At 36.3% G+C, this 25,712-nt stretch overlaps 1 protein-coding gene across 6 annotated transcripts in view; it reads left to right on the top strand.

The window, feature by feature from the left end:
• The window catches only part of MALRD1 (MAM and LDL receptor class A domain containing 1), an 846,741-nt gene that overhangs the window by 287,755 nt on the left and 533,274 nt on the right, over positions 1–25,712 (top strand). For all 6 annotated transcript variants that reach the window (XM_087420773.1, XM_087420775.1, XM_087420776.1 and 3 more), the window contains 4 exons: positions 16,374–16,526; positions 16,935–17,040; positions 17,507–17,874; positions 21,236–21,648. In XM_087420773.1, the coding sequence (XP_087276899.1) occupies positions 16,374–16,526; positions 16,935–17,040; positions 17,507–17,874; positions 21,236–21,648 (1,040 nt within the window). The remainder of the gene's footprint in view (positions 1–16,373; positions 16,527–16,934; positions 17,041–17,506; positions 17,875–21,235; positions 21,649–25,712) is intronic.

The following is a 25,712-nucleotide window of genomic DNA, read 5'->3' as shown; positions in this document are numbered from 1 at the left end:
ACTGGGACCCACTGGAAGGTGGAGAAATTTGCTGGGATGCTATGGGCTAGATTTGGTTAACAGCCAGTGAGCCAAGGAAGAAATTATCTGCTAGGATGCGTACAGAACTCACTGAATGGTGACTGTAACTGGGTCGCTTTACATTGCTGGCAGTCATGGTCCAAGAGCAAAAAAAAAGTTCAGTGGAACCAAAAAGAGAAGCTCCTTCCTCTGCTGTGTTTTGTGGTATCCATTCTGTGCTCTACTAACAAAGTCTAACATTGTACGAGCTTTTCAAAAGAGAAGTCCAGCTCCAGTGTCTCAAAGCAGGGCAAAGAAGGGTGGATTTAGAGCTGAGATACAGTAAATTTATAACTGGCACACTTGCTTAATGTTGTATAGTTCGTGATTGGTGGAACTCCATTTTAAATCCAGGCAATCTGCCTCCAGAACCCACATTCTCAACCACACATTATACAGCCTTTCTGTCCTTTCAAGGTCATCATTAAGTTGAAAATGATACTTGCCAGAAACAAAGAATTGCTCTCATGATCAGTTTGAAGCCAGTTAGCCTTTATTGTCGCTTCTTTGCCTGCTTTTTTTTGCAGAACTAATTTTATGCTGGGAATCTGTTTATTCATAGAAATGCTGATTCTTCATCCTATTTTTATGAATCCATGCATTAACGATTCTGGCAGAGTTGAGATGCGGTAAAAGTATAGTGAAGAATTTAGAGGAGTAAGACTAGGAGTCTTTTGTCTTTTTTGCAGTGAGAAGGAGAGAAGGAAGCACAAGGATTTTAGGCTGGGAGTCTATCACTGAACCAACTAGTATATCAATTTCCCCATAGAGAACTTAATTGCTTGAAAAAACAGGAGTTTCCTATAAGGAGAAAAAGACAATACCACCCTCAGGATTTGTATTCATAAACAATAGGAACATTGCTCAATAGGAACATTGCTATCCTAGAACTTCAAATATTAGTATTTTAATGCAATTTATTCTAATTTTCACAACCATCTCTAACTCAGTTTGATTATCAGTTTTTCTTTCAGATAAGATGGATTATGGCTTACCTCAAAAGAATTATTAAACTTACTATGAATTTAGGTTCTCAACATCTCTGAAATATCTTTAACTTTTTATAAAAAAGTACAAAGTTTTAACCAATTTTGGTAAAAGAGAGAAAAAATTTATTGAATTTAAAAAAAGATGTTTGGGGGCCTGCCCCGTAGCTTAGCGGTTAAGAGCACACGCTCCGCTACTGGCGGCCCGGGTTCGGATCCCAGGCGCGCACCGACGCACTGCTTCTCGGGCCATGCTGAGGCTGCGTCCCACATACAGCAACTAGAAAGATGTGCAGCTATGACGTACAACTATCTACTGGGGCTTTGGTGGAAAAAAGAAAGAAGAGGATTGGCAATAGGTGTTAGCTCAGAGCTGGTCTTCAGCAAAAAGAGGAAGGTTAGCACAGATGTTAGCTCAGGGCTGATCTTCCTCAAAAAAACAAAAATGGTTCCTAAAAAAAAAAAAAATGATATTTGGGATATGTAGAGGTTATGACATTTTGCAGAATTTTGATAACCTTGGATGATTTAAGTGAATGTTTCTTATTCATTTATGTTATAATTGAAAACTACAATTACTTAAATTGCAACCTAGGTGTACAGAATTTCAAGTAGTCTTCCTTCCTTCCTCCGTCCCTCCCTCCCTTCTTTCCTTGCTTATTTCCTTTCTTTTTTGAAGGTTAAAGATATCACACACTGACTATGATGTTAAATTTTTTCCAGTATTCATTCATGGTAACTGAAGAACTGAAGTAACTACGTGGCGGGGCAGATACAACATCTCTCAGCAGAACTTCCCTTGGCCCTCAGACCCTAATGGGGTGGGCTGCAGGGTAAAGCACTGTTGGAAGAGATTTTTGTCTGGGCATGGTAGAATTACAGGAATTATCAGGAAAGTTCATGCCAGAGTGATTTTATACCTGGGTTTATGTTGCCCTCGATGAAGAACTTTGACACATAATCTGTATATTTCCATTTAACAGAATGTTTACAATTATCTCGACTCTCAAACCCAACTTGGCATCAGTAGAACAAACCCTAACTGGCTTGGGGGCCCAAGTGGGAGGCAGAAAGCAAGGTCAGTGGCCAAGTGTGTTCAAATAATCCCAGTATTCTGAAAAGTGCATCTCTCCTGCACAGATTATTTGAAATCAATATGCCACTGTCATCATTTTTAAGGGTATCTTTCTATTTTTCTTAGATTAAAATTGTTATTTTGAATTATTTCTTTAGAATAGATTCTAAAAAGTAGAAATTTTGGTTTAAATGGTTATTTAATGACACAGTGCATTTTTCCCAAATTTTTTTGCCTAAAGGTTTTTATGTTAATGAACAGTCATACCAGCAAACGAGAAGGGTTCCAGTTTTGCTGTGCTTGAAGTACATTTTGAAATTTGCTTTCTTTTCTCTCATGGTCATGAAGATACTATTCAGAAGTTCCCATTTTTGTGAACAAATATTTAGTTTTCTCAAAGACTAAAATAGGTAATACTACTTTACATAGAGCTTGCTTTAGTCCCAGAAAGTAACTTAAACACTGTGAAATGAAGATTTCCTGTGTCGGATAGTATCAGGATACATTTTCTCATGTCCACATTGGATAAACAGGATGTATATAAATTATTTTGTTCTAATCTACCCTATGTAATGTAGGTAAGAAAGCCAAAATTTTCTTAAACAACTGCATATATTGTACATATATTTTAATATTCCTGAAAAACATTTTCTGAGCTCGGTAATTTCTTTCTATCTGAAAACTGTTTAGCCTGAAATGCATGTGCTTTTTCTCTTAAAAGTAGATCTAAACAATTTCTCATTTTCTACTTTTCTCTCTGCTCATGGGAAAAACCACATAAGTCAATACTTAGTATTTGAATTCAATAAAGCCTAAGCAGACAGGTTGAGCAGTATAGGAAAGAGGAGTGATTTATTATTTTTCTGATTTATTTTTTCAAACTTAAATACTGGTTGTATATTTTACCCAAACTACTATATCTGCCAAATATAGAAATGTGTGTATTAAAAAGTGGCATTTCCATAGCTGAGATGGAGATTAGAGCCTAGGTGATTTCATATTTGTTGATGCTTTGGAAGCCATCTCCATGTATTTTTCTTAAGTCATTACCCTCCAATAATAATTGTTGTATTCTGCATTGAGGCTTACAGGTTTCTTTCATCACAGAAATGCTTTGGGAGAAAGCTTGAATTTCCTGTAGCTGTGTTTCTTCTGCTCCTGTAGAACGTATGTTTGTGTGTGTATGTGCGTGTCTTCTAATTGGAGCTGTGTTTTTCCACATATTTTCTGAAAAAATGTTGTTTATTTTATTTTATTTATTTATTCACTTTTATTGCAGTAACATTGGTTTATAACATTATATAAATTTCAGGTGTACATTATTGTATTTTTATTTCTGTGTAGAATACCTCATGTTCACCACCCAAAGACTAATTACAGTCCGTCACCACACATATGTGCCTAATCACCCCTTTCGCCCTCCTCCCTCCCCCCTTCTCCTCTTTTGAGAAGGTATTTTTGCTGAGATTGGGCATATTTAAACTTAATTATAAAATTAAAGGCCTCCTAAAATGCCACCTCTGTTACCACAAATTGCTTTTTATTTTAATAAAAGATGTGAAAATAAGCTGCTATTTTCTCTTGTGCTCTTTTCTACAGGCTTGAGTACAAAGGAAAAAAAAGTACCTCAAAATAAACCTAAGTTAGCTAATTATTGAGCCTTTTACTTTTTATTAAATGCCTATCAGTAAATAAGTCCTTGTGGGAAAAATGCTATCTAGTTGTTTTTTCTTATTACACGGGATTCTCATTCTCTTCTTCATATTGTCCTCAAATTACAATCCAGACACAGTTTTCCAGTAAAAAAAAAACCTCCTTAGACAGAGGTCATTTTAAAAGACTGGAATGGGAAGTTGTTTTTGGTGAAGGCTCATCATTTCTGTAACATAAAACCAAGAAGTGGAGAAAAAGCCCATTCATTCTCATTTATGTAGCCATTGATCACTGAGAGCAAAAGTGAAAAATATTTCTGTAGACAAGTAAAATCTGGTAAATAACCCATGATATTTTGATTAATCTTTGCTGTAGATAATTACGTTGTTAGATCAGAGAAATTCAAGATAGTGGAGATAAAACGATAAAGTAGATAATAAAGATAGTAGAGATAAAATATAAAGGATTCTTCTTTTATAGTTAAAAATTCTAGTGAGAACAAAATCTGTGTATTTAATAAGAAAGTCTTTTCCTATGATTATTTAAGATTAAATTTCAATAAATTATATTATTAGTGGTGTCCATGGAGAGAGTGGATTTTTTTTCTGTCATTACTTTGAGCTCTTTTGGATTTTATTTTTCAGTGAGATCATTGTTCTTCACTCTGAAAATTATAAATTAGAAGTGGCATTTTTTTGTTTGTAAAGCCCAAACTACTTAGTCTTTCTCTTTTCTCCCACATCTATTATACTTGTCCATTTTGTTTCTGTTTTCAGGTAGCAATGTGTGTGATGAGAAGTATAAGGAAGTATAATGATCCTCCTGTATTCAACACCAAGTTTTCTTAGCAGTCCCTGTCTCCTTGCGTTGCAGAACTTCACCACTGTAGATAGTGAAATTTACACTTCCTTCTATTGTTGATTTAAACCTCTCTCTTTCGGGTATAGAGTTAAAGATGCCTGAAAGATCATATGATAATAATATAAATATTATCACACACTTAATAAAGTACTTACTTATTTTGTACTGGACATTGTTTGAAATGCATTTATATATATTAACTAATTCATGGCTAGGAAAAGTGAAGCACAAAGAGAATGAATGTTGCGACCTTCCTATGGACACATAGTTAGTATGTGTGGTAGAGGTAGAGATTGTTGGGGACTAGCTTAACCTTGTTAATGATTTTGGACATTCTACTAAATAATGGGGGGCCATTTAAGGATTTTAGAGCAGTTACATGATCAAATTTGAATTCTAAGTTCTTTAAATCTTTATTCTCTGGCTGCAGTGTGTAGAATGAATTGAAGAGGAGAGTGTGGAAGTAATGGTTTCAGTTAGAAGGATTTAAGAGTAAGCTGAGAGATAATCATGGACTGAACTGACATGTAGAAATACATCATAATAAAAATTTATAAGGTAGAATAAAGAAACACTTGATTGAATTTTATAAGAAAGGGAAAAGAGATGTTTTAAGTAATACTTCTCAGTTTTTCTCTTGACAGGACATAGAGCGAGTGAGAGAGAGGAAGTAGGGTTGAGGGAGGAGATCATAATTGTCTGTAGTTTGGACACTTCTGGCACTAACAAAAGAGCAGTGGGTTGGAGAAATAATTATTGGGTTCATTGACATAAGTAAAATAGTTGAAGCTTTGATATTGGATGGGGTTTACTAAGGAGAAAGTGTAGAGTAAGATCTAGTGTTTTTAACTAAAACTCTGTCATGGCAACACTACTTGAAGTTTTCTATTCCAGATGAAGTATGCATATATGATTACCTCTCCTTTGAGAGAAGTAATTAAAATGCATATTTAACTACCTCTCTCTTTTGAGAGAGGTAATTAAATAGAAATATAAGTAAGGAAATTTAAAGGGTCAAATACTGAACTTAAGGAGAAACTCACAATTAGGGAAATGTGACAAAAGAGACTAAAAATTAGGAATGGATGGACTGATAAGTAGGATTGTATTGGGGTACCAACTAAGTAGGTCTAATTCTGTAATAGAGCTGAGAATTTGGGGGAAAATAAGAAATGAGAAAATTTTATTCTGGAAAAAGGAAGGTCACTGATGCTTGTGACAAGTGTGTATTGAGTGCCTGTTCTATGGCAGGCACTATCTGAGATCCCACAATAAGTTAAACAGACAGACATTCCTCTCCAATTGGAGCTTTCTTCCTAATAGGGAAGATACTGAAACTAAAGTAAATGAGTAAATTCATACTGTTTTAGGAGAGGATATATGCTATAGAAAAATCAAAGGTGGGTAAAGGCAATGGAGGAATGATGGAGGGGAGGCCTTTGCAATTATAAATAGGGTGGTCCTAGTAGGTCTCAATGACAAGGTGATTAAAGCAAAGACTTGAGAAGGTAAGGAAACAAGCCCTGAGGATATCTCAGGGAAGAGGGTTCCAGGCAGAAAGAAGGAACTAAGAAATTGAGACAGGAGCATATCTGGTGAGTTCGAGCAATAGCAAGTGGACTGATGTGGCTGGAAGAGAGTGATTATGGGAAAAAATAATAGGTGATGCATGAGGTCGGAGAAATAAGCAGCCCATCTATCACTGTGGCTCTTCACCTTGGCTGCATTTGAGAAGAACCTACAGAACTACTAAAACTCTGGATGCCATGGCCAATGAAATTACAGTTGTTGAGGGTAGAACCCAGGCATTAGTAATTCTTACAGCTCTCCATGTGATTTAATATGCAACCAAGATTGAGGACCATTCAGCTAAGGCCTTACAGGTAATTGTAAGGACACTGACTTTTAAATGAGTGAGACGGGGAGCCATTGGGGCATTTTGAACAGAGGACTTATAGGATCTGACTTGACAGAATCACTGTGCTTTCTATATTGAGAACAGACCGGAGGGTATTAATGCCCGTCAGTCAAAGACAATAGATAAAACACCTGTAACAAAGTTGGGGTTTGTTGATACTTGCTGAACAAGGAAAATGGCTTACCAAGGGGACCTGTGGGGCATCTCAGCAAGAAAGTGTTAGTAGGAACTTGTTATAGGATTTGGGCAGTATTGCATGATTTGTAGGAAGATCAAGGTAACAGGAATTCACTCTGGATTGGGTATTTTCAAGAAACAGGATAATTCTATGATTGCCCATCTCAACAAATTTTATTTGGGGTGGGAGAGAAATGGAACTAACACTGTAATTGGTAAAGACGCAGCAGTCACTCACGTCAGCCAGAAGAGTGGGATCTTTGAGCAATTTTTGAATTTGCACAGTGATCTTTTTGCCTGTGCTCAGATATGATTACAGAGTGGTCCTCTTTTTGTCTTCGGTTTTCTCCGTCTACAGAATGATCTTGTTTGAGGTTCGTGATATGTGAAAATCTTTATGTTCAACAGAGGAACATTACAGTCCTGCTGTGATTTCCAGGCGAGCTTGTCTAGCCCTCGACGCTGTCCTATATCATTGTATTTTATCTGAGGTTGTATCTGAGGTTGGTACTATTGTCATTTTACAGATGGAGAAACTGAAGTTCAGAGAGATTAACTAACAACAAAAATCACAATTCCAGTAAATAGCAGGGGCAAAATTCCACCTTGAGCTCATTTTCTTCCAAAGCTCATGCTATATCCATGACAGTACATGCATAGAGCAGAATTCTGGAACAACGTTTTAGAAATCAAAACTTATCTTTCTTGCTCAAAAGACCACTTCGAGTTCCATTATAAAGAGAATATTCTGAGTGTTTAGTTTTTCAAAGAAAAAGCAACCTGCAAGTTTTTCTCATCACTTTTTTTTCAGTTCATCACACACACACACAAGCACTTTAGAGGGCACTGTTCATACTATTGGTATTTGAGGCATCAGGAGTGTTCAAGAAAAACAATTTAGCAAGAGAGGAAAGATTTAAAATGACATCATTTTTCAGATTTTTATTTTGTGTTATTACTGTATTTAGACTATTTAGACTAAAAATATCCTTGGGTATTTTTAATGTGCATGTTTCCTTTTTAATTTTAATTTACTACTGAAATTTTTAGTTACTTATGAAAAATATTATCTTTCTTATTCTTAAGTTCTCTTTAAATCTGAATAAGGTTAACAGTATTTTAGAGTAAGGTAGCAATATCTTAGTCTAGCTCTCTCTTAAGAAATAATTCAAGCACATCACAAAGCCCTACCGGTTCAGAAATAGAAACAAAGAGAACTCCCTCCCTTTTGTTGAATAAGAACAGAGATTCTGCTTCATCACATTTATGTGGAAAAACATCCAGTAACCTCTCATTTTGTGCCTGCTTCCACAGAACTAGAATAAATCATAGCACGAACATGTAATAAACTTATGTTCATCTCACAAACCCAAACTTTTGAAGAATAATTTTTGAGATAATAATCACATTAAATATATACTATGGTAATATAGATGAACCGAAAATGTGATTTGTAAAAGGACTTACTGTTCTTTGCCTGAGAATAGGCAGAAATTAGTGATGAATTTCTTTTGAGTTAACTTTTTTTCTACCCTGTTAAATTTTTATTCATACCTACTTTCAGTTAATATATATCTTTCCTCACACTAAGCTAATGATCTCCAACATTTTGTACTTCTTGGTAAGAGCCCAATTATATGAAGAGCTAAAACAGGCGTAAGCTGAAACTCAGGTTATTTTGTTAAAATTCAGAGACATTTCACTATCCAAGATATCCTGCTCCCCAGTCTCCTCTGAGACACATTTATTATTATCTTACCCATTTTTAAGATGCAAGTCAAGTCCATATTATTAATATTCTCATAATGTAGCACTACGTAATGTTTCCTTTGTATTACATGATTATATATGCCTGATGTTATAAGTTATTTTATGCCTACACCTTGGGTTGTTATTACAATTATATTGATTATTTGGTGGAATAATGTTGGCCTCTCAGAATTCACTGTGGGACTTCCGGCATTTCTAGGGATTTCTCATCCTCATGGATAAGTGAGTTAGTACCTCTTCGAGCTTTAGCTTCAGGAGAAACCTCAAATTGAAAAACATATTGACATAAGTAATTCACTGATTTTAAGAGAACCCTAAAGAGTTCAAATGTAGCTTTTTCTGATTCTTTCAACTTCCCTCACTCTTTTCCTTTCCCAACTAAAAATGAAAGACCATTTGTAATTAAGTGTGACCATATATCCATTTCTGACTTAGTATCCTGTGAATATATTTTATAGTAATTACTAATTGGGATATATTGAACCTGTTATAACACCTATTAATAAAATTTTAGAAGCCATGTAAATGCAAAAATTGTATTAATATTAACATAATCTACACAAAAGAGAGTAAAGAGTTACTAAGTGGATATTTTGTTATTAGCTATTTGTACCTTATACATACATCTATTTGTACATTATATATAGATGTAGACATACTGTATATTTTTCTTTGTTCTTTCTTTCATAATAAACAATTTGACATTGGGAAAAATAACTTTTACATATTCCACAAATACCATATAATTCTATCAGAGCAGTATGCACCCATAATTACTCATAAATATTTTAACATATGCTATTTACAGGGCTCATCATAAAACAACAACAACAAGTTTGTTCTAAAGTACTATTTAAAAGAAACTAGGAGCTGGCCCAGTAGCATAGTGGTTGAGATCACGCGCTCTGCTTTGGCAGCCCAGTGTTCGCGGGTTCAGATCCCGGGTGTGGACCTACACACCTCTTATCAAGCCGTGCTGTGGCAGCGTCCCATATACAAGGTAGAGGAAGATTGGCATGGATGTTAGCTCAGCCCCTAAAACGTGTTTCTTCAAAGTCGTCTTCAATTAATAAATGGTACCTCCGTTGTTTCAAGTGCTCAGGTCAAAGACTTTGAAGTCATATTGATTCATCTCTTTTTCTCATACTCCGTATCTGATATCAGTTAATCCGCTCATGTCTACCTTCAAAACATACCCAGAATGGCTCATCCTTATCTTCGATGTTACCACCCTGGCGCAGACCATTGCCATGTGTTGTCTAGATTTTTGGATATAATCCTGCTTCTTTTCTTGCCTGCCCCATCCCACTTCTATCTTTTCACAATACAACCACCACAGGAATCCTTTTAAGTAGGATTTTGTCACTCCTCTGCTTAAAACATCCTAATTGCTTTCAATCTCACTCAAAATTAAAGCCAAACAATTAAAATTACTTCTCTAGCTTTATCTATGCCTCTCCTTCTCTAACCCTCCTGGAGATACCTTGGTCTCTGATATTTCTGGAACATGAGAAGCATGCTCTTGCCTCAAGGCTCTCGCCCTTGCTATTCCCTCTGTGTTGAATATTCTTTACCTACAGAGCCACACACCTTGCTCCCTCACCTGTTTCCTTCAGGAGTTTACCTAATTGCCAACTTTTCTAGGAAGCCTTCCTTGATCACCCTCTATAAATTTTCAACCCTTCTCTATAACACTTTTTCCTTCCTTATTTTCTTTTTCTTTTTAGCCCTAATATCATTAAATGGATTACATATCTTACTTATCTTGTTTTTTCAGTATCTCCCCTAGTGTCCATACCCCCTCACTCCCATTATTTAAACTCCATGAGGAGAGAACTGTTTTTTTTTTGTTTGTTTTCTTCTGCCCTATTTACACTGTTGTGTTCTTAGACCCTATCCCTGTGCCAAACGTGTAGCATGTACTCAATAAATGTTTGTCAGATGAATGAATAATGAATAAATGAATGAGTACATGATAGTTATTATTTTATCATAGTTGCTTATTTGCTTCTAATTTCCTACACTAGATTCTAAGGTCCTTAGTGGTGGGCACTATACATATAGTATTTAATGTAGTGTGTGTCAGGAACTGAGAAGGGTCTGAAACTTTACCCTACTTGTAAGCTAACAGGTTAGCCTGCATAGTTTCATGGATGTTGGTGGAAGAGGTGAGACTTGTGGGTCAGAGACAAAGGACTTTATTACTGATGGCGTAACAAACAGCATGAGCATCATGTTTGCCCTGGTTCCTCTTACCTCCTGAGTCCCAGGGGCAACACAGAGGGGCCCAGGTGGAGCCATACATATGAAATGAATTTGCATCACAGCTAGGAAAGCCTGAGCTTATGGAACCCAGATCTCTTATAATGAGCTTCAAACAAACTAATCTGACCTTTGCTTTAGAGGGAGATATCTTTATTATATTGTATAGAATAATAACTTGCCCTCTGTTGTAGACTGAGTCACTATCCCTATTTTTTATGGCTGCTGGCTACTTAAACATCCTTGAAAGGGTGGTGTGAAACAAAGGAACAATTAATGACCCAGCTTATAAGACATGCAGACACATGAGAGACCCATGGAGAATTGTCTCCCAATAGTGTCTTCATTGGTTAGATCATAGAAACCCTTAAAACCATATGTAGAATAATTTAATTAATCATTCTTATTTCAAATACAATAATTTTGAATGTCAAATGTTATTTAGTTGTTTATGCATTGGTATTCCTTTAAAAGATTTAATTATTTCTATTTATTTTTATAGACATCTTTTTTGTTTCGTTGTACTTTTGCAAATACTCCCTTATTTTGTATGTTGTGTTTTAAATAACTAATGAATATTAGCTATTGATGAAGTCTAGAGTTCAATTACTTCAACCTTATCATAACTCCAAATATATAACAATTTGAATGCATGGAAAAGCCTGAAACTCGAAGAAATACTATAGTAGAGAACATGTTCTACAATAGGATATATAGTATTAATACATTGGTAGTTTGTAATAACCTCTGCTTAATCAAATAAAGCACAACCTCAATGAAATTAAGCCAACATGCTAGAATACTCAATTACCTTTTGTCCTCTTCATTCAACTTTCAGGATGGTCATGAACTCTAGAGGGAAAAAAAAAGCTTAAGAAAAAACAAGGAGAGTTGATCTAGTGGACTTATAGTTAGCATTATTATATAGTTTAAAATCTACTTCCAGAGAATGTCCTATGATCATCCACATTTAGATATCGTATGATCTTGCATTAAAAACGCATAACACAGTGCCTGGCATATAAAATTGTTCATAAAATGTTGGCTATCATTATTATTCCTTTTTTTTTTTTGTGAGGAAGATCGGCCCTGAGCTCACATCTGCCCATTCTCCTCTTTTTGCTAAGGAAGACTGGCCCTGGGCCAACATCCATGCCCATCTTCCTCCACTCTACATGGGACGCCTGCCACAGCATGTCCTGACAAGTGGTGCGTTGGTGCGCACCTGGAATCTGAACTGGCGAACCCCGGGCCACCACAGCAGAGTGCGTGCACTCAACCGCTTGCACCACTGGGCCGGTCCCTATTATTACTTTGTAACTAGTAGAAGCAGTATAATTTTTTAAGAGCACAAGCTTTGACTTCAGGCCTAGGTTGAAATTTTGTCAATAATAATGAGTACTGAGAAATTATGTTACTCCTCTTTCAACTTCATGTTTCTCTTTCTAACATGGGGATGATAATATTTTCTATATTTCATGAGGATCAAATAAGATGACATTTGTGTTGAATGGATGTCGTCCACACTGCGTTTATGTCTCTGTGGTTCAGATCTCCTCGTAAACCACAGTGGTGGCCATCAGCTGGCCTCTAGGTTTCTAACTTTTCACAATTACCACTTACATATTCAGCCATTTCTCTTTTTTCCCCTATACCTGGGCATCTTTTGTCTATGTGGCTAAGACCAGAAGGAGTGTGAAATTCAACCATATGATGTGTTAGGACATATTTCGTCCTTAAATTTTGTTTTTGTTTTCTTCTTTATAACATTTACATTAACTAATTAATTAATTATGAAGACTTCTTTTTCAGAGCAGTTTTAGGTTCACAGAAAAATTGAAGGAAACATACAGTTTTCCCATATGCCACCTACCCCCACACACCCATAGCCTCCCCTATTATCAACATCCCCCACCAGAGTGAGACATTTGTTACAACTGATGAACCTACACTGACACATCATAATTACCCAAAGTCCATAATTTTACATTAGGGTTCACGCTTGGTGTTGTACATTCTATGGGTTTGGACAAATGTATAATGAGATCTTTCTATCATTATGGTATCATACAGAGTAGTTTCATTGCCATAAAAATCCTCTGTGCTCCACCTGTCCATCCCTCCCATTCCCCCAACCCCTGAAAACCACTGATCGTTTTACTGTCTTCATAGTTTTGCCTTTTCCAGAATGTCATGTAGTTGGAATCATGCAGTACGTAGCCTTTCCAGATTGGCTTCTTTCACTTAATGATATGCATTTAAGATTCCTCCACGTCTTTTCATGGCTTGATAGCTCACCTCTTTTTAGTGCTAAATAATATTCCACTGTCTGGATATGCCATAATCCATTCATCTACTGAAGGATATCTTTGTTGTTTCCAAGTTTTGGCAATTATGAACAAAGCTATTATAAACATCTCTGTGCAGGTTTTGGTGAGCACACCAGTTTTCAACTCCTTTGAGTAGATACCAAGGAGCACCCTCCTGTAAGTTTTCAAGTCTTTGTCTGGGGCCCAAATTATCCGCCCACACTTCCCTTTTGTACATTTCATGTTTATTCTTTACATATGAACCTCTGGAGGGATCATCCCAAGCATCAAAGAAGTTTTAAGACAGTGAATCTGAAATGAGACAGAGTCTGATTCTGGAATTTTTTTCCCCTCATAAGGTTCCTTGGCTCCTACATAAATTCATCTTCTTTTGCCTCGATGAAGAGCTTTAAAAATGACAGTGATAGTGTAGGGTGATGGATCGATTTGTCAGTCCACCAAATATCCCCTAACACCCTTTCCCCAGAGGCAGCTACTGTAATTATATTTACATAACTAATAGAGGCCACAAGAGTAACTTTATACAAAATAATTAAAAGCTGCTCTAGAGTCATTAGCTTTTCTACCCATAGCCGTAGAATAGACAAGCATAATTTTTATAAATTCTATGTCAACAGGCATCCTATTATGGATGTAACAGCCCCAGCACAAAGCTTGGTGCACAGTATACCCTGAGTAAGTGGTAACTGCGATTGTTCCTGCAAATTATGTTGATTCTGAGGATGATAATTGAGAAGGTTGGTAATGATGCTCCAGAAACAGTGAAAAATCCTTGAACCTCAATTACTAAAACATACCCAGGATAATGTATTTCTAAGTCAGAAAGAAAAATACATAATTTTCAAAAGCTGTGCTAATGAGGTATATATTTGATTAATGGCTAGCCAGAAGATTAATTTCTTCTGATTATTACGTCTCTGATCAATTGAAGTGAGTTTTTAAATGTGTACAGAAATCTAAACATATATGAACAAAGTATATTAGAAAGGCATATTTGAATGTTAGCAGCATAATCATTTGTTAAAAATCTCTATCTTTGAAGGACCTTATATAAGAGAACTACAAAATTGCTGCAATAGCTTCTTAAATTTTACTACTGTTTGAATATTCATTTATTTCCGCAGCACTATCTCCCTGGTTAGCAGATGATAAGGTTTCCTTTCTGGTAGCTATGCAGGATAGATATTATACGGTAGCAGAATTTGTTTTCTTTCTTTACTTGCATAATAAGAACTCCTGGATCCTGTTCTTTGGATTGTCTGAAATAGGAATCAAAAACATTTGCTTTCCCAGGGATTGAAATCACATCTATATAGTTTGAAACCCCTGGAATCTGTGTATATTTATGGGTTATTTGCATATTATGTATTTATAAATAGAGATGGCCTTTAAAAATACAAAAACAAATATTCTTAGCATTTATCCCTAACTTTTCATAATTATCATTATTATTTTTCACTTTTGAGTAGCATTTAATTTTGCTTCACCACAGATTTCTAAACTTTACTTGAGAAATCTTTATTCTAAATATAGCGGTATTTTCCTTATTTTACTGATTTCTGATGGTCTCTATAAACTGAAGTATAGCTATCCTTTGCTTATTAGATTTGATGCAACATTTTAAAAGTATTTATTTTTAAGTGTATTCATACATTCTTGGTGACTTTTGGTAAAATTTGAAAGTACTCTGTTGGCCATATTTTGGGCCAGGAAACCTGATAGAAAGCAAATGTATTTATGAAATCAGATATTTTATAGAAAATTTTAAAAAATCAGAAGTGTTTATAACATTACTACTCACCTCACATTCTTCCCCATGTAGCAGTAGCATTTTCCAAATTGAAAATGACTTATCATTACGTTACAATGCCCTTATAATTTTAAATTTTATAATCTCATTGAGTGATTTACTTCATACTGTTATCCCCTAAACTTTTTGCTTATTTCCTAAGTTGTTTTACAGGGGAAATCTATGCAGTTTATTACTATATCCTTGGATAGAAATAATCAGTGGCCAAAGATCCCAGTGTAATAATCATCAATGGAAGCAAACCTCATTTTGCATTGGGATATGTAGTAACAGCTGAACATCCACACTAAGGAAATTCAGATTATGCCTTTTTGGTTTATCCTTTTTCTGCTCTCATGACAATTAACAGTTGTCAACAGTTGCAGAAAGAATATTAGACTAGGAGTCAGAATATTCGGATTTCAATCTGTCTCGATAACTTCCTAATCATATGACTTTGGTTAAGATAATAATTTCCCTAAGCCTTCCTTGCTTCGTCTGTAAAAGAACTATAAGAATACCTTTCCTATAGGGCTACTGTGAAAGTTAAATCTATATAAAGCATTCAGTACAGGGGCTATTACATAAGGTATTCAATAAATATTAGCTACAATTCAATGCTATTATTAAATCTTCCCATTCTTTTCTTTCTCTTTTTCCTCTTTTCTTCTCTTCCTCCTCCAGAATGTCTTTGTGGAAGTTGACTATTTCTCTGCATATTTACCTGGAAAGTGGGTCAAATTATTCTGCCCTGCACAAATTAGTTGACGCATACAATGCTTTGGGAAATATTAATCTCTACAAAAATCAGAGGTGAACTTAATTTAAATATAATGGATCTGGATTTTTCAAATACTAAATTTTTTAGAAGTAGCGACTTTTCATGGTTTAGTGTAAAATATTTTGTGGGAGCAATTAAGCCTTCCAGATGATGTAATAGCAGCAGAGAAACTAACAGGAGTATCAGAATAAATTAGGTAGACCTTGACAATTCTATAAGCAATATGGCTGAATGATGCTGTTTCTTAGAAAGAGTATTTGAAAAAAAATTGAATTTCTTTTTTTTTTTGCTGAGGAAGGTTGAACTTTAGCTAACATCTGTGCCCATCGTCCTCCATTTTGTATGTGGGATGCCACCACAGCATGGCTTGATGAGTGGTGTGTCAGTCCATGCCCAGGATTTGAACCTGAGAACCCCGGACCACTGAAGCAGAGTGCATGAACTTAACCACTATGCCACCAGGCTGGGCCCCCAAAATTGGATTCTTAAATTGATAATTCTGCCATTTACCAATTTCCAGTATGAAAAGCACAACTCGGGGTTTTTGTTTTTGTTTTCTGTTTTGATCAGATAGGATCCTTTTTTTCTTCAAATGTGTCCTTTAATGTACCTAGAGAAGCATAACAAGGTGATTTCCGTTGAACCTGATCCTTTTTAAAGTGTGTGAGCACTTTGGAGAGCCAAGCTAAGAGCCACATTTTTGTTCTTCAGTTTCCATGTGTGACTTTGAAGCAAATAGCTGTGGTTGGTTTGAAGCAGTTAGTGGTGACAACTTTGACTGGACATGGAGCTCTAGAAGTAACCTTTCTGCTGATTTTGAGGAACAGGCCCCCCCTCAGGATCATACTCACAACACAGCTCAAGGTAAGAAACAAGCAGACACTTTTTGTAACTATTTCAGTTTACCTTTGGTCAGGTCTGAGAGGAGAAAGAGAAGCAGTTAAGGTTCTATGTTACTATAACAAATGGTAGCACAGTTAAATATTGTCAGTTATACTTATGTTGTCAACATGGAACAACTCCTTTGTGGGTAGCAGGGATGGAGTACAGATATATTTTTGGTTGAATTAAGTGGAAATTACCAATTGTTTTTGGCATAATTTTGACCTAGATGTAGATAATAGTTTAATAACAGCAAATTTGACTAAGATTTTTAATTTTTGTAGAGTCTTAATTTTAGTTGGATGTGGAACTTAGTGTAGGGTTAAAAAAGAGATGTCTCACTTTAGAATCCAGTAGGTTAACTTATGATTTGCTTTTGTATCCCAATAGGGTATTTTATGTTCATTCTGAAGAAAAGCAGCAGTTTGTCACAAATTGCTAGACTCCAGAGCCCAACTTTCAGCCAGACAGGTCCTGGATGCACACTTTCCTTCTGGTAAATATTAAAAACAAAGGTCAACTACCCTAGCAGCCTGTAGGTTGCAGGCATATTTCTGCATTTAGTAGACATTATGATTTGTCCCTAGTTTTGCTTTAAAAATAGCTATTGCATTAGTCACACAATTAGCATTTTACTTAGGAGCACATTATTGGTATTTGTTGTGTTCTTTCTTAAGATGAAAGGAACTCTTTCCCTCCAACGATGAACTATAGTTTAATTAACTCCTCCTCTGTTCTGGACTGAACTCCTTGAGAAAGGTTTCCAGGGTCCTGAGAACCAGAGTATGCACCTCAGGAGATAAGCTCTTGCACACAGGCCACCACAGTTACTGCAAGAAATAAAGGCATCCATTATGATAACTAATTATTAATTAACTGTTGACCAAGTAGAAGAGTCTAAAATTTAAGTATTCAGTCTATCCCATAAATCATTCCCGTTTCCTGTGTTTGCTCTTTTCCAGGTTTTATAACTATGGCCTGGCAGTGGGAGCAGCTGAGCTACTGCTCCGAGTGGGAAATTCCAATGAATCCACGGTACTCTGGAGAGTATTATATAACCAGGGCAACCAGTGGTCACAGGCAACCATTCAGCTTGGGCGCCTTACTCAGCCCTTCCATTTGTTACTACACAAAGTCAGTCTTGGCATTTATGATGGGGTCTCAGCTATCGATGACATTGCATTTGAAAATTGTACTCTTCCCCTCCCCGCGGAGAGCTGCGAGGGGCCAGATCATTTCTGGTGTCCACATACCAGAGCTTGCATAGAAAAGCTTCGATTATGTGATCTGTTGGATGATTGTGGGGATTATGCTGATGAGTCTGACTGTGGTAAGTAAATTTTTTGGTCCTTCTTACTCATTTTGATAGTGGTGATCTTGATTAGTTCACCGTTTTCTAGCCAATCAAGCCAAAGACACTAAGTATTGTTCCAAAGTTGATGAATGTTATGTGTGATTAATTAGTCAAGCCATGAGTATTTATTATGTATATTTATGAACTAGATACTAGAGATAGAATGATGAACATAACTATGCAGAGTCCCTGACCTCATGGAGCTTACAGTCTAAATGAGAAGATAGATAACTAAAAAATAAATATAAAATGGAGGACAGGAGTTACAAATAGAAGTGCTGTGACTTTATGCAATAATGGCATTGGGCTTTCTAGAGGTGATGACTTAGCTGAGATCTGAAAAATAATAAGTCAAAGCATGTATGCAAAAGCCGTGATATGTGACCGCATGGCAGATGGAAGACAGCGAGCGTAGGTGGAGCAAGGAGACGAAGGAGAAATAGCATGCAATGTAAGGATGGAGATGTAGAGGAGGCCAGATTTGTAGATCTTTGTAGTCCATATTAAAGAAGTTTTTCTCCATTCGAAGGTTTTTAAAAAGGAAAGTAGTGTAATAAAATTGGCATATTTAAAAATGTCACTGTGGATGTGGTGTAATGAATGGATTAGAGGACAACGGATTTAGGATTTCCATTAGGAGGCCATTGCTGTAGTCCATGGGAGAGGGGTTGGCAGCCTGTGTTACAGTGATAGTGATGGAGGGACTAAAGTTTGGGGAAACATGTAGGAGGGACATTTGATGATATTTTGGCTGTAGGGAGCAAGGAGCATGGTGTCAAATATAAGTCCTGAGTTTCTGGTTTAAAATACCAAAAATGATGATTGCATATGTCTTGCAATTTAATAAACCTAGCTCAAGATACTGCTTAATGCACTTGCTCCTGAAAATGAATCAGAAGCTACCAGTTTGTTGTTTTTTAATTACAAAAATCAGTGAGAAAAAAAAATATTGCATCATTCCTTGTCCATAAATAGCACCAATTCTTAAAATTCAAGTTATGTGCCTATTAAACTGGGAGGCTAATTATATACTGAAATAAAGCCATAAAATGCTTGGTACATCATAAGAAACATCACATTAAGAAATTTACATATAAATCATTGTAGAGAGTTTTGCATATATGTGATCTTCAATATCGTCAGGCATATTGAAGTCAGGATTACCATGAATCTCATTACACAAGCAATACCTTGAATGGATATAAATAAAACTGATGAATTCCACAATGGCTATTATAAGAAGTGTAACTTGTCCTAAAGATAATTTATTTTTGTAAATTTAGAAAGCATTTTCATCTTTTTTAAGCTTTCCGAGTCTCACTCCTTAAAAAATGATCTGTTGCTAAAAATAAGCAAATTATCCTTCAAACTTCTCGGGATTAACTTAGTAGAGTGGGATTGGCAGTGTAACTATAATATCAAAATACTTTTTATGACTAAATATTAATGAAAGGAAATAGTAGTGTCATTAGATGTCAGTTTCTCTCACAGTTTTCCAACTAGACATATTACTTTATTACACAGAATGCATTAAACATCCAGAAATCTATGCTATATTCCTACAGTATGTTTAGGGACATGGTCTTTTATTTAAGGGCGGAGTTACATGTATCCTCTTTTGAAGTAAAGGTTAAGCATGCAGTCACTATGAAGACAGGCGATATAAAAATCCGTCGGCTTTACTGCCAGCTTTATGTCAGGAAACTCAGAAGCTTGACATTCTCCTTCTGCTCCATAGCCAAAGACTGACACCTGGAAAGTACGCTGTGGGTCCGCAGTTCACGTCACAGCTGGGCTTGATTAGTCACAAGTGAGGAAATATCAAACAAAAGCTCATCTCCCATTTGACATTTGCTCACTTGATTCCCTTCATTAGGTCTAAGCTCCTGTTCTGTGGTTTTTAGAGAGAGATGATCTGTTCTTGCCTGGCTGCGTTTATTCACATACGCTTTTATTTATTGTTTCAGAGTATTCGTTCACCTTTTCGCCAAGTGCAGTTACTAAGATGAATAGTTAAAGAACAGCTGACATTTATTTTTTCAAAATATTAACTTATGTAAATGACGCTAAAATGTGGGAGTACTCGTTAATTCTAAATCCTGTCCCTTCTGCCCACGTAATGTCAAATGTGCATTCGATCCCATTTATTCTAAACAAATACTTGGTGTGGACAAAATCCCTGTATCTTGAAAAATGAATATGTTCCTATATTATCTTAGAAATTAAGGTAGAGTATTCAATAGATAAAGGACTAGTCAATATTTCATAAGTGCTTTGAATTCTTCTGGGGGCTGAAGAGAGTTAGAAGTTTAAAAGCTCCAGCTTTAAGGAGCCACAGTCCAGTGAGAAGAGAAGACGTCCACTGAGGAGACACAGCTAATAATTGGCAAGGCACAAGACATAACGTTAGGCATAAACGGAGACGGAAAAAATGACACGTTGGGAAGATGGCGTGTGCTGGAGGAAGGATAGTTGGGGGTGAACAAAAAGTTATTTTTCTTTGGGAAAGATGAAGCTTGAAAGATAGAGGAGTTTAGATTTGTTTAGATTAAATGAGTATATATTAAAGGATTTTGAATAGAGAAGGAAAATGATAGACTGCCATTGAAAGATGATCATTCTGGCACTGGTGTGGAGGGGCATTTGGAAATAGGGCAGGATGGAACCAGAGGGAAGAGTTTTTCAGAGTGAGGTCTGGAAAACACCTGCATCAGAATCATCTTGAGTATTTGTTAAAAATACGGATTTCTGAGCCTCACCCCATATCTAACAAACTAGTATTTGTGCAGGCTTTCCCATGGAGTAAGAAATTTTACCATGCAGCCCAGGCGATTCTGAAAGATTGAGACCTATTACAATATGACTGTTCTCAGCTTTGCCTGTTAGAATCATCAAGGGAGTTGATAAAGTATCCTGATGTTTGGCTACACCATTTGGGACAACTAAATCAACGTCTCTGGAAATGAGTTCTGGGCTTTGGCGTGTTTTGTTTTATTTCTTAATGCTTACTGGTGATTGGAACATTCGGCTAAGGTTGAAATCCACTGAGTCAGAAGTTCGTTGCAGTGAGCCAGTCGTGGGGTCCTGATCATTTGCCTAGAGTTATGGTAATAGAAGTGGAGAAGAGATGGGCATAAAAGGTATTTGGGAAATAATGGCCAAAGTAAGTCCACCTTCAGTCCATAAAATATGATTACTTCATGTATTATCTAGGATTTATTCACTCTTTAAAAACTTTAATGTTGCATTAGACAGGAGCAAAGTGTCTACTAGTATTCTTAATCATAGTTATTTTTGTCCTTAATTATCTTTTACTATTATTTAATGACAATTTCAGTACCTGAACTACAATGTAACTTTGAAAATGGAATTTGTAACTGGGAACAAGATACAGAAGATGACTTTGATTGGACCAGGTTTCAGGGTCCAACTCCAACACTTAATACAGGACCAATGAAGGATAATACATTGGGCACAGCTAAAGGACATTATCTCTACATAGAGTCTTCGGAGCCACAGGTTTTCCAAAACAGAGCTGCGTTACTCAGCCCAATCCTTAATGCCACTGACACAGAGGGCTGTACCTTCCGCTTACATTACCACATGTTCGGAAAGCACATTTATGGGCTGGTCATCTACCAGCGAATCTGGAGTAACACAAGGGGACAGCTGCTATGGCAGATATTCGGGGATCAAGGCAACAGATGGATAAGGAAACACCTCAACATTTCTAGCAGGCAGCCTTTTCAGGTATGGATAATGGGTTTCATGGGTTTCATAATGTGTATTTGAAATGCATCAGAATGTCTAAGGAATATGAAAGATCACAATACTCTTGAATTAAAAGCAAGTGGAATTTGATCAAAGTTACTTTGACATACATTTATCATTTAATTAAGGATGTACCAAAGGTTGTTAAATTGCTTTCCTCCTTGACTACTCCCAATAATATGTGATTAAAATCTCTACAGATGGACCCATGGTATTGGAAACAGCTGCAGGTCTTTCTGATTTTAAGTGCTTATTCTACTGAAAAATTCAGCAGGGCTTGGCACAATCTCTGCTATTCTACAAAAAGCTCAGATTCTTAAATCTGTTATTGTGAAGATTTCATTTGACTTTTTCACATTTTATAGTTAAGCAACAAAATCCAGGAAGCGTGCCTGCTTTGCAGGAAAATCACACACCTACTCTGGGGCAGAGCTAGAGTTTGAGTCTAAATCTCCTTATTTCTGAAGGAATATTCTTTACTCTAAATTTCACTATCTTCTCCTAAAAGTCAAACTTGCAATAGCAAGTTAAAATGCTTATGTGGCCTTTACAGTTTTGTAAAGGACTTTTACATATGTTATCTATTTGATTCTCTCAGCAATTCCCTGAAGTGGGTAAGTCAGAGATCCTTTTTGCCAATTTTAGAGATACGATGAAAAAAACTCAGAGAGGCTGTTGTTTATCCCTGACCAAATAGCTGGTGGGCAGCAGAACTGGGACTTGGACTGGACCCAGAGTTTCTTATTAATTCACATTTGTTCCCTTTCCAGCTTGTAACATGTAGGAGCTTTGAATATTTGTTCTTTCTCCCTCTGGCCGTTTAGATCTACATATAATACACTGCCAGAAACTTCTTACCTATCTTGACTAAACTTTTTTTTTTTGCATGTATAAATTTCTCTCAGTTAACCAAATTTTAAGCACTGTCTCTATCTACATGTCTTGAGCTAACAGTTTCACAGCCAAGAACTTAGCTCCAGGCCACCTTTTGAAAGCTTCTAACAGTCATAGATGCACATTGTACCTGGCTCAGTAGAGAACACATTGAGATTGGTCATTTGTCCAGATACAAGCTGAAAGCATGAGAACTAATCCACCCTATGCAGAGTGGTATCTTGCTGTTCAGCCACAATGGTAAGAGGCGTGCAATCACATGAAATGAAATTGAAAAGAGGTTTCTTTGACTTTAATTTAATAATGGCTCATCCACTTCAAATTAATTCTTAATGCCTGATCAGGTCAATTGTAATTTGGACCAAACTAGTATTTAGTAGATAAACTCTCCTTATGATATTTACTCAAGAATTAGTTTGCAGGAGAAAATCACCTTGGCATGGGAGCAGCTTCACAGTCAGATGAACATGGAACTAACCAAGAAATCCTTTTATGAAGCTAAAGCGTTAAAATTAAGGTTTGAAACCCATCCTGGGTTACATATGGAGTGTTCCGTTTGATTTTATCTAAGGTTCTTTTGGGCTTTTTATTTTTTAAATGAAATTCAGGCATGAAAAGTTCAAATAAAATTTCTGCATGCTGTGTAGAGTAATCATTCAAGGTGGTAAAAATTAGGTCCAATTTAAGTAACAGGATATTTTTCTTCAGTGAATAATGGATATCCATTGTTTCTGTTCTACTTAGCAAGAGTGACAATAACAACCAACCTTTTAATCAACTGTGATATTGTAGGTGAAATTACCTAATATCATGCCCAGCAGATAACAGGTACTCATTAAATGTTTGTTTAAAAGAAAAATTCAAAGACTTATCAGGATTATTCATTTAAAATGAAATACACAGGATAGGACTAGATTGTAGATGCAAGTATAGGAACTGTTTGGCTTATTAATGTCAGTTGATATAATCAGTCGCTGCTCTTATGTGTGACAATGTCAGTAAAGGCTCAGCAAATCATTACATCTAAAACTTCAGGTTAACCTTCTAATTGATTTTTATTATGGGCTTTATTGAGGTATAATTGACATAGAATAAACTATACATATTGAAAGTTTTGAAACCATCACCACAATCAAGATAATTAAAACATAAATATGCTTCACTTCTAAAAGTTTTGTCGTGTCCCTTTGGAATACCTCACTCTGGACCCTCACTTCCATCTCTTAACAACCAGTGAACTACTATTTGTCAGTGTACATTAATTTATACTTCCCAAACTTTTATATAAATGAAATTGTATAGTATGCACTTTTTATGACTTATTTCATTCAGCATTATTATTTTGAGATTCATTTTATGTTACAGAATGTATCAATAATTCATTTATTTCTATTGCTGAATAGTATTATTCTGTTATATGGATACAGCAGTTTATCCATTCACCTATTGATCAATATTTGGGTTGCTTGTAGTTTTGGCTATTATAAATATGTCTGCTATGAACATTTGTTTATAAATATTATATGGTCATCTGCTTTTATTTCTCTTGGGTAAATGCTCAGGAAAGAATGGCTGGATCATATGGTAGAGGTATGTTTAACTTCTTAAGAGACTCTTAAACTGTTTTTCAAGTTTACCATTTTTTATTTCCATTAGCAGAATGTGAGAGTTCTAGTTCCTCCACATCCTAGCCAGTACTTGTTATTATCAGTCTTCTTAATTTTAGCCATTCCAAGTACATAGTGGTATCTCATTGTGGTATTAATTTGCATCTCCCTAGCGTTAATTATGCTGAACAAGTTTTCATGTGCCGATTTGCCAAATGAATGTGTAATTTGAAACGTCTGTTCAAATCATTTGTGCAATTTTTAAATTGGGTTTTTTGTTTTCTTATTATTGAGTTTTGAGCTTTTTTATATTTTCTGGATGCAAGCCTTTTTATCAGCTATATGAATTACAAGTATTTCCACCCACTCTGTAGCTTGTCTTTTCATTCTTTTAATAGATTCTTTTGAAGACCAGATTCTTTTTAGTTTTGAAGTCCAACTTTTCAGTATGTTATTTATAGATCACGCTTTTGTGTTGTATCTAAGGAAGCTTTGAATAACTCGAAGTCCCCAAAGTCTTCCCCTCCTCTCTCTCTTCTCCCTTGGGAACTTGGATTACATGTAAGTTAAGCTACTTAAAGTTGTTTCACAGCTTACCATTGCTCTGTTCAGTTTTTATTTTTCTAACTCTCTTTTCCCTCTGTGTTTTATTTTGGATAGTGTCTATCATTATTTCTTCAATGCCTAATCTATTAATCCCTTCCAGTGTATTTATCATCTCCTACCTTGTAAATTTTATCTCTAAAATATGATTTGGACCTTTATTTTATCTGCTCTGTCTCTATTTTAGGACATAGAGGATACAGTTTTCATAACTGTTTTAGATTTTCTAGCTACCATCAATGAGATGGCAGAATAGGAGGTACCCTGCTTGTATCCCCCCTCAATAAAAATCATTTGGCAACCATCTATGGACCAAAGTGCCTTTGTGGGAGCTTTGGGATCCAGCCACAGGCTAGGAGCAGTCCTGTCTGCTCAGGTACCCACCAGGAGTCATGTTTGTGTCCCCGGAGATAGGCCACTGACCTCAGTCTGACAGCAGATCCTGAAACAGCCCTGTAACTCAGCTCCAGCATCTCTCAGCTAAGGTCTGCAAGTGAAACTGCCTGCTCAGGGGCCCACCAGGAGAGATGCCCATCTGTGCCCCTGGAGGTAGGTCTACAGACCTTGGTCTGACTGCAGATCTTGAAGTGGCCCTGAAACTCAACTTCAGCTCCTCACAGCCATGGTCAGCGGCCAGTCCTTCCCTCCCAGGGATCTTCCTAGTGATCTGGTAGGAATCTTCTAGGGACTACGTGGGAGCCATACTTGTCTGCACACCTGGTAATAGGCCCACCATCTATGGGCCCAAATACGGACCATGAGGGATACCCTTGTCCCAGTGCCAGCCCTACTGATCAGGGTCCTGGAGGCAGCACTGTTCAGTCAGGGACTACACAAGATCCATGGCAGCTCAAGCTTCTGGTAACAGGCTTGACAACTGCAAACCCCACTGTGGACCCAACTCCAATCCCTCTCAACTGTTATCCCAGAGGTAACATC

Source organism: Ceratotherium simum, chromosome 32, assembly GCF_057802395.1.
Source record: "Ceratotherium simum simum isolate JZ-2026a chromosome 32, ASM5780239v1, whole genome shotgun sequence".
Lineage (NCBI taxonomy): Eukaryota > Metazoa > Chordata > Mammalia > Perissodactyla > Rhinocerotidae > Ceratotherium > Ceratotherium simum.
This window is presented reverse-complemented; position numbering and strand designations above follow the sequence as displayed.